This window comes from Gymnoscopelus microlampas, assembly GCF_963454915.1.
Source record: "Gymnoscopelus microlampas genome assembly, chromosome: 7".
Lineage (NCBI taxonomy): Eukaryota > Metazoa > Chordata > Actinopteri > Myctophiformes > Myctophidae > Gymnoscopelus > Gymnoscopelus microlampas.
The window spans coordinates 2,114,201-2,127,236 of NC_139944.1; the positions used below are offsets into that span (position 1 = coordinate 2,114,201).

Consider the following 13,036-nt stretch of genomic DNA (forward strand, 5'->3'; position numbering starts at 1 on the left):
ATGACCAGGTACACACACACACACACACACACACACACACACACACACACACACACACACACACACACACACACACACACACACACACACACACACACACACACACACACACACACAGTGGTCTCGTGTGACATTTTCCCAAGAAAACTCTTAGGTATGTGGGATGTTGCAGGATTTACATTCTAGGTGTGTGTGTGAAAAGTACTGCTCATATATATATATATATATATATATATATATATATATATATATATATATATATATATATATATATATATATATATATATATATATATATATATATGAAGTATATCTGACAATAACAGTAGTTAAGACATGAGAGTTTAAATCTGCATGCAATGTGACCAATGGGGAATGGTTTAAAAAGGTTAAAAGGTCAGAAGAGCTGTTAATGTTTTGTGTTAAAATAAGTGTTAAATATCTCTATATTGATATATAATCACTGCTATAGAGTGTTTGTTCAGTAACAGTGTTAAATAGCTCTATATTGATATATAATCACTGCTATAGAGTGTTTGTTCAGTAACAGTGTTAAATAGCTCTATATTGTGATAGTAATAATTACTATAGAGTGTTGGTTCAGTAACACTGTTAAATAGCTCTATATTGTGATAGTAATCATTACTATAGAGTGTTGGTTCAGTAACACTGTTAAATAGCTCTATATTGTGATAGTAATCATTACTCTATATCACAATATAGGGCAGAGAAGGAGCAGTGCTTCCTGGGAAAAGTAGACTAACACAGTTTCAGGGCAGAGACACACCTAAATGGCATAACTAACCTTACAGTGTGTGTGTGTGTGTGTGTGTGTGTGTGTGTGTGTGTGTGTGTGTGTGTGTGTGTGTGTGTGCGTGCGTGCGTGCGTGCGTGCGTGCGTGCGTGCGTGCGTGCGTGCGTGCGTGCGTGCGTGCGTGCGTGCGTGCGTGCGTGCGTGCGTGCGTGCGTGCGTGTGTGTGTGTGCGCGCGTGTACTAACCTTACACAGTGTGTGTCCCTCATACATGTGGAATCTCCCCTGCATACACACACATGATTTCCCCTTCAGATCACCGAACACCAGCCTGCCGGCATGACCCTGCACTGAACACACAACGTACACACAATGTACTCAATGTCCACACGACATGCACACAACATAATGTATATCACTCAGTGGTGGAAAAAGTACTCAAATGTTTTTCTTAAGTAAAATTATCAATACTGCAATGTAGAAGTACTCTGTTACAAGTAAAAGTCTGTCATTCAAAATTGACCTCAGTAAAAGTAAATAAGTATTGGTATCAAAATGTACTTAAAGTACCAAAAGTAAAAGTACTAAAATGCTTGAAAATAGCAGATCTACAAGCTCACAACGCGTCGCGATGCGACACGTTGTGAGCTTTTAGATTGGCTATTTTCAAATAGCCTAAGTATAAAATAGGGCTGAAGTGGTTAATGTATGTTTTATAATATAATCAATTATATCTGCAAAGTAAGTAGTAACTAGACGTGTCGCAATTCAGGGCAATTGCAAAGTGTGGTTGCGCTGACGCCGGTCGCGGCCGCCGGGACTCGAGGGATACGCCGGGAGGAATACCGTCGGAGGACGCGCAACGTGCCATTCGAATCGGGTGTTGATCGCATCCCGCGTTCGTGATATGTGCCGTTTTGATTTTAAGAAATAGGTCCCTCCCACTAAAGAAATATGCCCCTCCCACAAATGTAACGGCACAATTATATAGTCACGTCACTCCTGAGATCACTTGTGTTTCATTTTGAATGGATTGATCCCCCCCAAAATCATGTTTTTGCGTCAAACGGTTACGTTTTGTGCATTTGTGGCGCCCCCTATGGATCAAAGTGGAAATGCTTTTAGGGATTCGTTGAATAAACCACCCTTGACATGTGATTCAAATTTGGGATTAACTGGACGTTTCCTTCGTGATGTTCTACCTTTTTTGTAAAACAATCCCCTCCCGCTAACTTTGGAAGCCATTTACGGACGAACGGTATGGACTATCAAAATTCCGCTTAGAGCTGTTTATCGCATGGGTCCAGAGATCATGTGTACCAAATTTTGTGAAATTTGGACAAAATATGTGGGAGGAGGAGCTAAAAGTGTGATTTGAAGACAATTCAAAATGGCGGAAAATCTGTCGTAACGCAAATGGGCGTGGCCTATATGGGGAGTTGCGTCATGACCCAAGGAATCTAGGTAAAAAAAATGTTTTTACGACCTACGGTTCAAGAGTTATAGGCCAACACGTAAAGGGGGCATTTATAGCGCCTGTAGCCCTTACAGTTTCTGAGAAAAAATACTTGAAATCAAGTTTTTTCATTTTCCCATTAAAGTGGATGGGGAAATTTAATGCACTAATAAATTAATATCAATTAAACTATGTAACCAATCTCTTAACAAAATACAAGCGCACGATTCCCGGTGAAGCCGGTCATTGACATATGGCACTAAATTGGGGAATAAAAACTGTGGGAGGAGTAGCGGTTTGAAATAAAGTTTATCTAGAAAGAATACATAAAGTGTCACTAGAACTATAGTCTCACACTAACTAAAGTTTTCAAATAATTGTAGCAGAGTAAAAGTACAATATTTGCCTCTGAGATGTAGTGGAGTAGAAGTAAACGTATAGACAATTGGAAATACTCCAGTAAAGTAAAAGTACCTCAAGATTGTACTTAAGTACAGTACTTGAGTAAATGTACTTAGTTACTTTACACCACTGATATCACTGCACTGACCTCACATCATACTGTACAGTACTGTATGTATGTTGTAATGTACTGTATGTCAATTAGAAACAAGTTTGTTTTTGTATTACCCTTTTAGCCTTACGGTACCTCCATGGAATACAAGAACGCTCGCCCCAACACAAGCCCGCCCCGGTTCAACTCCGGCGACCTCAGAACGTAACGTAACCTTAGTAAAACTATGTCTAAACCTAACCTTATTCCTAAACTTAACCTCGGTAAAGCTATGCCTAAACCTAACCTTATTCCTAAACGTAACCTCGGTAAAACTATGCCTAAACCTAACCTTATTCCTAAACGTAACCTCGGTAAAACTATGCCTAAACCTAACTTTATTCCTAAACGTAACCTCAGTAAAACTATGCCTAAACCTAACCTTATTCCTAAACTTAACCTCAGTAAAACAAATGCAAGAATACAAGAACCGCTGGGGGGGCGAGCGGTCTGCGACAAAAATGGGGGAGAGTGTGTTTTGGGGCTAGCGTTCCTGCTGTTAACATTTTTGACCAATTAAGTATACACTCAAAATCAATCAATCAACGATAGAGCCAGATTTGGTCATCAGTCATTATGTTTTCGGAGTGTCCTGTGAGCCACACATCTGGAATGGGACCACCAGGACTCTAAATTATAGTTTAATACCTGGCTACATGGGGGTCACATGCTTCCATCCCATCTCAGATGTTTTTTTTTTTGGGTGAGCTGTCTGAAATAAACAAGCCAATTAACGGCATCTGTGGCAGCTTTGCTCTGTCGTCAGTGTCGGCCCTATGGGGGGGCATTGGGGGGCAATGCCCCCCCAGATTAGACTTTGTGCCCCCCCAGTTCAGATTGGCCAGATGTTTTTATTTTTTAATTTTTTTTCAAGCAGCGCAGCGCAGCGCAGCGCAGTATAGCCTGCCTTTTTTTTCTCCCGCTGTGGAGTCTGTGCCTGTGGAGATGCAATGCCGACATTACATTAAAGACATTATAGGCCTAATGCTGTAATTGTATTTGTTGTTGGTGCATATAGGGGCAAGGTAAATGAACCGAATTAACCGAAATATAGTTACAAAACACCCCAAAAAAGTAAAATATCCATCCAATAACCGAAAAAAATCGCGCGCGGCGCGCACGGGTCCCTCACGCGCAGCGCGCGTGCGGGACAGACAGGTGCCCCCCCTAGAATAATTAATGCCCCCCTGCTTATTACTGTCTGCAGCCGGCACTGTCTGTCGTGTAGAGCGACTGTAGCATTGTGTTTACAACCAGCGCAGTGGATTTAATACCTGGATATGGTTCTGACAAATGTGTCACGGCAAATCTGCCAAATGTGTCACGGAGGGCGGGCGGATGTTTTGCCATGTGGTGTGACGGCTTGTTTATGCATGGTCACTAGATTGGCCTAGAGCAGGGGTCTTCAACAGGGGGTTTGGGACCCCTAGGGGGTCCACAGAGTTACTCCAGAGGGTCCACCAAATATTTGTGTGATAGGATTTTTTTTTTTTTTTTTTACATTAACCACTTGAACCCTAGCATCACTGTCCTGAGGGGAATACCAGATCTACAAGCTCACAACGCCTAGCAGCGCGAGGTGTTGTGAGCTTGTAGATCTGCTATTTTTAGCAAATAAGTTTGGTGTAGAGGGAAAAAAGAGCAGACTAAGTACAGAGCCAAAGGTCAGGTTTACTAAGTAAGTATTGAGGGTGTAAGTGGTTAAATGTTTTAAATAAACAAAAAAACATTAATTTACACAACACTGATAGTCAATGAAGCTACAGTATCTACAGTCTATGGCAGGGGTTTTCAACTGATTGTGAACCAGGGACCACCACCCTGACTAAGAATCAACCTGGGGACCACTGTTGTGTTGGGTGGGGATATGTGGGTGCGGGTGCCGCGGCTCCCCCGTGCAACCATAGGCAGGCGCAAGTGGCGTGTGCGTGCGCGCGTGCGTGCGTGCGTGCGTGCGTGTGTGTGTGTGTGTGTGTGTGATTGCGTGTGTGTGTGTGTGTGTGTGTCTGTGTTTTACTATACTTGAGAGGACTAAATGACTAAGGACTAAATGTCCCCAAAAGTATAGTAGAATATGAGAAATAGACATTTTGAGGACCATTTTCCTGGTGCTCACAAGAAATGTTTTTGTTTCATGGTTAAAACAGATTTTTAGAGGTTGTAGTTAAATGTTAGGGGATTAGGCATTTACATATTATAGTCCATGGGCCAGACCAGAAGTCAGGGACACGAAAGGGGGCAAAATCTCTTTGGCACCATTTTGTTTGTAGGGTCCATATAAGTACTTTGAAACATGATAGCCTTTTCAAATGAGTAGCTTTAATACTTTTTTAGGATATTCATTTTCCCCCATTATCTCCCCCACATTATCTGCACAGTAGTCCTGTACCTGGCCTATAGACCCGTTCGCAATTTGGTGGTAGGAGAATTTCTCACTTGAACAATGGGTACCTAGACATGAAAAATCACAGAGGTGCTCGTCCGTGCATAGTGCCACGAATGGCGCAATGGCCAAATCAAATATGGCTGCCATCGGCTATGATGAGAATCCAACTTCTTTGTTTCTGAGTGTATATAGTATATACACATGCAATACCTCCATTTTGACTAATTGTGGGGTGGGGAATTCATTTCTGATATTGTTATGACCACTTTGGGTGATGTTGACCTTGAAAGGTCCTTGGCCATAACTTGGCCATTGTTAGGACTAAAAACAGGTGCAATAAGACTAATTCAACTAATTCTGACATTTATAATTCCTTTCTGATATTGTACATACAGTATGTCACAGGAGCAATCCATATGAATTCAACACTTAAAGCACTATTCCTTTTCACATTGGCAAAGTAATCACCGAAAAGTTGGGAAAACAAGGAAACTGAATACAATTTGAATTTGAAAAACGAGCTAATTCGCGTACTTCTAAGCTTTTTTTTTTCTCAAACCACAATGGCGGAAGGAGGAGAAGATATCGATTTGGTCGCAGATATAATTACAACGCCGTTCTCAAGACGAACCTTTCAAGAAAAGTTAGACATTGTAAGGAGAGGTCGCTCGACCCCGACGATAGCCTGTCACAGCCGGGAAAGGGGTTTGTCCGCCACTTCCAAATCGCAAACTACGAGCGGTACCAATGGCTCACAGGCTCCGAGAGGCACTGTAAACTGTACTGCTGGGAATGCCTATTATTTGCAAGTGATCGATTTGGTGTTTGGAGCCAACGAACAAGCGCGCAGGGCAACGGAGCTGCACAATGAAAAGGTGAAGAAAAATAGAGAAATATTAAAAAGCCTGATTGGCACTGTCATGTTTTTGGGTAAACAGGAGCTTTCATTTAGGGGACACGATGAAAGTGCTGAGTCTACAAACAAAGGAAACTACGTGGAGCTTCTTTCTTTTCTTTCTGAAAGAGACACAGATTTGCAATATCACCTGTCCACTAACAAAGTGTTCACTGGGACGTCAGGCAAAATACAAAACGACCTGATTTATGCTATTGCTGAAGTGATGGGAGAAGAGATCAAAATGGAGATTAAAAAAGCACCCTTTGTTGCTGTTATGGTGGACGAGACAACAGACGTGGGAAATGCAGCACAGCTCTCACTCGTCCTGCGTTATGTGACGGACACAGGTGTCAAGGAGCGATTTCTCCGATTTGAAGACGTGACAAGCGGCAAGCGAGCTGGTGACATAGCTGCTCTTATTTTCCGTTTCTTGGAGGAAAATGAATGCAGTCTGGATAAAGTTGTGGCACAGTGTTATGATGGTGCAGCGGTCATGGCATCTGGACTAAATGGGGTGCAGGCTAAAGTTAAGGAGAGGGCACCTATGGCCTTATTCATTCACTGCTATGCACATCGACTAAATTTAGTACTGACTCAAGGAGCCTCAAAGCTTAGAGAATGCAAGGTGTTCTTTGCCAACCTCAATGGCCTTGCAGCATTTTTCTCAAGATCCCCTAAGCGCACGCAACTGCTGGATGACATCTGCAAGCGTCGTCTTCCTAATGTTGCACCAACAAGGTGGCAATATACATCGAGATTGGTAAATGCAGTCTATGAGAAGAGAGATGCCCTAAAGGAGCTGTTTAACCACATACTGGAAGATCATGAAGAATATGATGGGGATACTGTGCTTAAGGCTGAAGGATTTAATGCACGTTTGGATAATTTTGAGTTTAGTTTTTTGCTTGAAACATTTAATGGGATTTTTAATTATTCGGATGTGCTTTTTGGAATTCTACAGAAACAAACATTGGATGTACAATTCTGCCTCAAAAGGGTGAACGAGTTTTGTGACACAATTGAGCGAGAGAGGGGCCGGTTCAGTCAAATCTACGATGACACAGAGCGCATCTCAAGTTCACCACGCAGAGCACAAGGAGACCCTCGCACACACTACCAACAACTCCACAGCAATATTCTGGACAGCCTTCTTTGCCAGATACGAAACAGGTTTAAAGACCACGAAAAACTAATGTTTCTCTCCCTCCTGGACGCCCAGCACTTTCAGACCTACCGGAAAAAAATCCCGCAAACAGCCTTCTCCAGCTTAACAGAGAGTCACGGAACACTTTTCGATTTATCCAAGCTAAAAACAGAACTGACTGTAATGTATGCTATGACTGATTTTGAAGGTAAAAGTCCCACTGATCTCCTTGATTTCCTAAAGCAGAAAAATCTGAATGAGGACATGGGGCAACTTTACACATTGGCATGTGTGGCAGTGACTATCCCTGTGTCCACGGCTTCTGTCGAGCGGTCATTCTCGGCCTTGAAGCGAATCAAAACGTATTCCAGAAATGCTACTGGACAGACTCGGCTTTCAGCATTAGCCTCCATCTCAATAGAAAAGGACTTATTGGTGGAACTGAAACGCACAGATAGACTGTACAACAGAGTCATTGAAGTCTTCTTGAGGAAAGAAAGGAGGATGGATTTTGTGTTCAAATAATCAGTCTTTGGTGAGTAGGCATACAGTGCATTCTATTTTTTATTAAATGTGTATGAATATTTCGCATTTTATTTCGTTAATATTAAATAGCCTGTGTATTAACAAAAAAAAAGGCAAATAGCCTATGTTGCAAATTATTTGTTTTCTTTATTTTATTTTCAGTGAATAGTTATGTGTCTTTATCATCACGTTTGACGTTTCTTGAATGAAACTGTTTTGGGTGCGACATGCGCTGTTTAGTGAAAAAACTTGTTAAAGCTCACATACTTTGTTTTGGTGGACGTATGTCTTGTCTCATTATGATTGTCAGTAATGTTGCTATTGATGAAGAATGTTTTTGTGCTGTGGTCCGATGCGTATTGTATGTTTTTGTCTCATTATGTTTTCATGATGCTGAAAGTAGCCTACATATTTTGTATGTTTGTCTTATAAAAGTAAATAAAGTACCAATCATAAAAAAAGCCTTTTGACAGTATCCAATCCAAGTGATTTTAAAGCTGGTATACAGTAGTTTAACACTCTTAATAATGCGATTATTTATTTTAAATGCTTTGAGGCCCTGGCTGTGCGCTGAGCTGTGTGTGTGTGTGTGTGCGCGCAGTGTGTGTGTGTGTGTGGTCCACTCCCAGCAGCTTGTCTGGGGGATATGTGACAAAGCCTGTTGAATCCTGTAATATATAATGTAATTTCTGAAAAACCTCTGACATCTACACTTAATGGAGTAAATGTTTTGTACCGAATTAACCGAATTAACCGAATTCAAGTATCAAAAAATAGTAACACACCTGCGAAAGACCCGAAAAAAATCGCGCGCGCGCACGGACGAGACATGCACGCGCGCGCATGTCTCGTCTATTGAAGGCCTGGGTATAAAATGCACCGCCCGCCACTGTTCAACCCTATTTACATTTCGGCCAAAAAAATAGCCGATCTACAAGCTCGATCTACAAGCCGATCTACAAGCTCACAATGCGTCGCTTCGTGACGCATTGTGAGCTTGTAGATCGGCATTCCTGTACAGTAGGCTACCCTTTGATTGTTTGTTATTCTGAAGGAAATGGGTTCAAACGCAACAGATTATTGAGAAACCATTACGCACACTGCATGCGCTCAATGCTCAAATGGTAATAGGTAATTCATGTATTTGTGCAAGATGACCCAGCTGTAAAATGTGTATATTACTAATTATGTTCAATCCTAAATATCATGCTGTAAGTGTTAGGCTGCATTTACACACCTGCTTGTCATTAATGCTTAAAAATATCTATGACCATTATTTTGATCAGATGTCCGATACATTTTAATCATGCCGGACATTGGGGCCGGCCACCAAAAATCCTAGCGCGACCTCTGATTATCTGAAGCAGGCATGCTCATTGCTAGGGTTCATGTGGTTAAATAAGTGAATGAAAGAGATTGAATAATGTTTTTTTCCCTCTGTATGACATGTTCTATTAAAAAAAAGTGAGATAATTTTTTCATTCTTTGGAACTATGGTTGGTGTCATTGAAGGCTGATAACTGGGACTAAGCTACTACTTGGGAAGGGCTATCATGTTGAAATATTATCTAGATATATAGACCTTTTCAAAATACCAAACTAGAGTTTGCCACCTTGAGTGTCCCTGATTAGCCTGGGCGTTAAGGGTTAGACTTTTCCCTATAGTTGTGCAGCAATGTCACACCCCGGAAAATAGCCGACCTACAATCTCACAACTTGGCTTATAGATCAGCAATTTCAGCTATTGTCTGCAATCTTCAATGCCATCCTAAGAACATTTTTGTCCTCACAAGTATAGTAATACAAACGTGTGTGTGTGTGTGTGTGTGTGTGTGTGTGTGTGTGTGTGTGTGTGTGTGTGTGTGTGTGTGTGTGTGTGTGTGTGTGTGTGTGTGTTACCTGTACTTTGGGGGAATCCAGGTATATCAGAATAATGGAAGGAATCCTGACATTTGAGCGCGTCAGCGAGCATGCCCAGTCCAGACCCACAGATGATGGCCACCTTGGGGCGGTGCTTAGTCTGGGCCAGCAGCCAATCAGCTGTGTTCTTGTAGTCGTCATGACTACCAACCAGGAAGTGGAGTAGAGAGGACAGAAGGAGAGGAGAGGAGGAGAGGATGTGAAGAGAGGAGAGGAGAGGAGAGGAAAGGAGAGGAGAGGAGAGGAGAGGAGAGGAGAGGAGAGGAGAGGAGAGTAATTGTTATTTACATAAAGTTATCTGCTATAATCTAATAATCTTTCATCTCTAGAGTTTTTACCCCAAACAAGCAAGACGTTACACGTGTGTGTGTGTGTGTGTGTGTGTGTGTGTGTGTGTGTGTGTGTGTGTGTGTGTGTGTGTGTGTGTGTGTGTGTTAGTTTCGTCAACTAAAACTATGACGAAAAATGTTTGTCGTCTACCTGTTTTTTACTGACAAAAACGAAACAGAAGTAAAAACTAAGCAATGATGACAAACACTAACTGAATATATTTACAATGTTGTGAATAAAAAGCTAGACTGCTGTTAGGGAGGGACTATAGTGGAGAAGAGATCCAGTAGAACTAAGACAAGTCATTACACCGGCAGTGGCATTCTAACGCACACACACACACACACACGCACACACACACACATATTGGCAAATATTGTACTTTACTACAATGACTTGGAAACTTAGTCACTAGTTACTTTGTAAATTTAGGTTATCATTATACACAAATAAAAATAAAACGCTTAAAGCTACACAGCTGTAACTTTCCTCTTGGATTGGAGCACGGTTTCCTGCACAAGGGCTGAAATGTTTACCATTGTACTATTAGAGCCTGCCTGCTTGCTCAGGGGATAAATTGAATCTTGACCATCAGGTCAAAATTTGTGTCGATCCTGTGTTTAGGTGAGACATGACTTTGACACAATCTAAATGTCTCAATAGAAGAGCAGGGAGACAAAATACAACCACCCCAATTGTATAAGTTATATTGCATTTACATATGCCATACAGATTGTATAAGTTATATTGTATTAACATACTCTACCACATTGGTTCTCAAAGTGGGGTCCGGGGACCCCCAGGGGTACTTGAGGGGGTTCCAGGGGGTCCCCGGTTCCATTTGTACACTCTCAGAGTTAAATTAACATTGATTTTACAATATAAATTGGGGTCCCAGAGACATACATGCCATTAAATGGGGGTCTGTAGCCTAATGCATGTCAAACTGGGGGTCCTTGAAATTAAAATGGTTGAAATCACTGCTAGAGAGCCGTAAAAATCTTCTATTATGGGGGTCCCTGGCTTATCTTTTCAAATGGGGGTCCGCGGTCTAATAAGTGTCTATTTGGGGGTCCTTGGCACGAAAAAGTTTGAGAACCACTGCTCTACCATACAGATTATATATGTTATATTGTATTAACATACTCTACCATACAGATTGTATAAGTTATATTGTATTAACATACTCTACCATACAGATTGTATAAGTTATATTGTATTAACATACTCTACCATACAGATTAGATCAAGTTACGTTAGATAGTGCCTCTTCACACTTTATGTAAAAGATTTTTGAGTACTTTTTCCACCACTGGTGGAAACACGTCCAAAACTGTGACTTTTCAGGAAATGGGGGGGAGAACCTGTGTTCCAATGGATCCAATCCAAGTATTATTCATTTCAGATTTTCATATTTTTTTGTCCCAAGCACTTTTTGACTTTTTCGGAGATTATGAAAACTGCAGTGTGACATATTGACAACATGACATGAAGTGTTATTTCAACCTTTTGTAACACATAAACATTAAATGGACCCCACTGCAGCTGCTCAGACAGACAGTAACTAAGTACATTTACTCAAGTACTGAACTTAAGTACAATTTTGAGGCTTTTTTTTTACTTTACTGGAGTATTTCTAATTTTCAATAGTTTTACTTCTACTCCACTACATCTCAGAGACAAATATTGTATTTTACTCCACTACAATGATATGAAAATGTTAGTTACTCGTTTTTAATAATTGTAATTATTATTACAAAACATACATCAACCACTTCAGCCCTTTTTAAACTTTGTCTATTTGAAAAGGATTGTTTAAACATTTCATACACTTAAACATGTGAAATGGGACCTTCTGCATAAGGAATACTTTTACTTTTGGTAATTTGAGTATATTTTGATGCGAATACGTTTGTACTTTTACTTGTAACAGACTACAATAGGGTATTGATACTTGTACTTAAGTAAAGAATGTGAGTACTTCGTCCACCACTGCACACACACACACACACACACACACACACACACACACACACACACACACACACACACACACACACACACACACACACACACACACACACACACACACACACACACACACAGGTTATCCTACCTGATCTGATCTTTACTGTGCATGTTCCCAAGCGCTCTGCTAGTCCGGTATAGAGGTGTGAGAGACAGACAGACAGAGACAGACAGACAGACAGACAGACAGAGAGAGACAGAGAGACAGACAGAGAGAGAGAGAGAGAGAGAGAGAGACAGACACGGTGACACAGACAGACAGAGTTGTGCGGTTTAAATATCCCTTATATTACATCACAGCCCATCACATGACGTGATTGGTCACAACCCCTTCCATTCATGGCCGACAGCCAATCAGACATGCCGTCGTGAAGGATCGGTCTCCTGTGTGCGCGTGTGTGTGTGTGTGTGTGTGTGTGTGTGTGTGTGTGTGTGTGTGTGTGTGTGTGTGTGTGTGTGTGTGTGTGTGTGTGTGTGTGTGTGTGTGTGTGAACTCACGTGTCTTACATTTAGAGTTGACATTTTAAATTAAATATGTGCACGTGTGTGTGTGTGTGTGTGTGTGTGTGTGTGTGTGTGTGTGTGTGTGTGTGTGTGTGTGTGTGTGTGTGTGTGTGTGTGCAAGAGAACGTTTTTAACAGACATGCATCCTAGCATCTATAACTAGAAAAGGTGCAGGTCTTCGCCAGGCTGGGTGGCCTACCCGTTCACAAATCTTTGAAGCCAATTACAGGCGAACAGTATGGAACATGACAACCCTGTTTGACGCTCATTGTCACATGACTCACAAGACCATTTGTACTTCATTTGATGCAACAAACAGTGACCTTTGTAGCATGTGTGGCCCTATGGGCGGAACCCAAATCGCTTTTGGCTTTGCCCCTCGATGTGGGATTCTAATTTGGGGCAGATTGGATGCTGCGTTCAGGATTTGTGGATTTCTTTTTTTTTTGGCAAAACAGGCCCATTCCACAAACTTTGGAGGCCAATTATAGCCAATCAGAATGGAGTCTGAAATATCTGAGAAATTAACATGCGTACCG

General features: G+C 41.4%; 1 protein-coding gene across 1 annotated transcript in view; it reads right to left on the minus strand.

Moving 5' to 3' along the window:
- pnp4a (purine nucleoside phosphorylase 4a) overlaps nucleotides 1–12,159 on the minus strand; it is a gene marked incomplete at its 3' end in the record, with an annotated part of 15,249 nt that extends 3,090 nt beyond the window's left edge. The window contains exons 1-3 of the mRNA XM_084063034.1: nucleotides 12,082–12,159; nucleotides 9,615–9,778; nucleotides 1,000–1,103 (exon numbers count right to left, since the gene is read on the minus strand). Coding sequence (XP_083919160.1) covers nucleotides 1,000–1,103; nucleotides 9,615–9,778; nucleotides 12,082–12,104 — 291 coding nt within the window. The 5' untranslated portion in view covers nucleotides 12,105–12,159. The remainder of the gene's footprint in view (nucleotides 1–999; nucleotides 1,104–9,614; nucleotides 9,779–12,081) is intronic.
- Nucleotides 12,160–13,036: the final 877 nt, after the last annotated feature.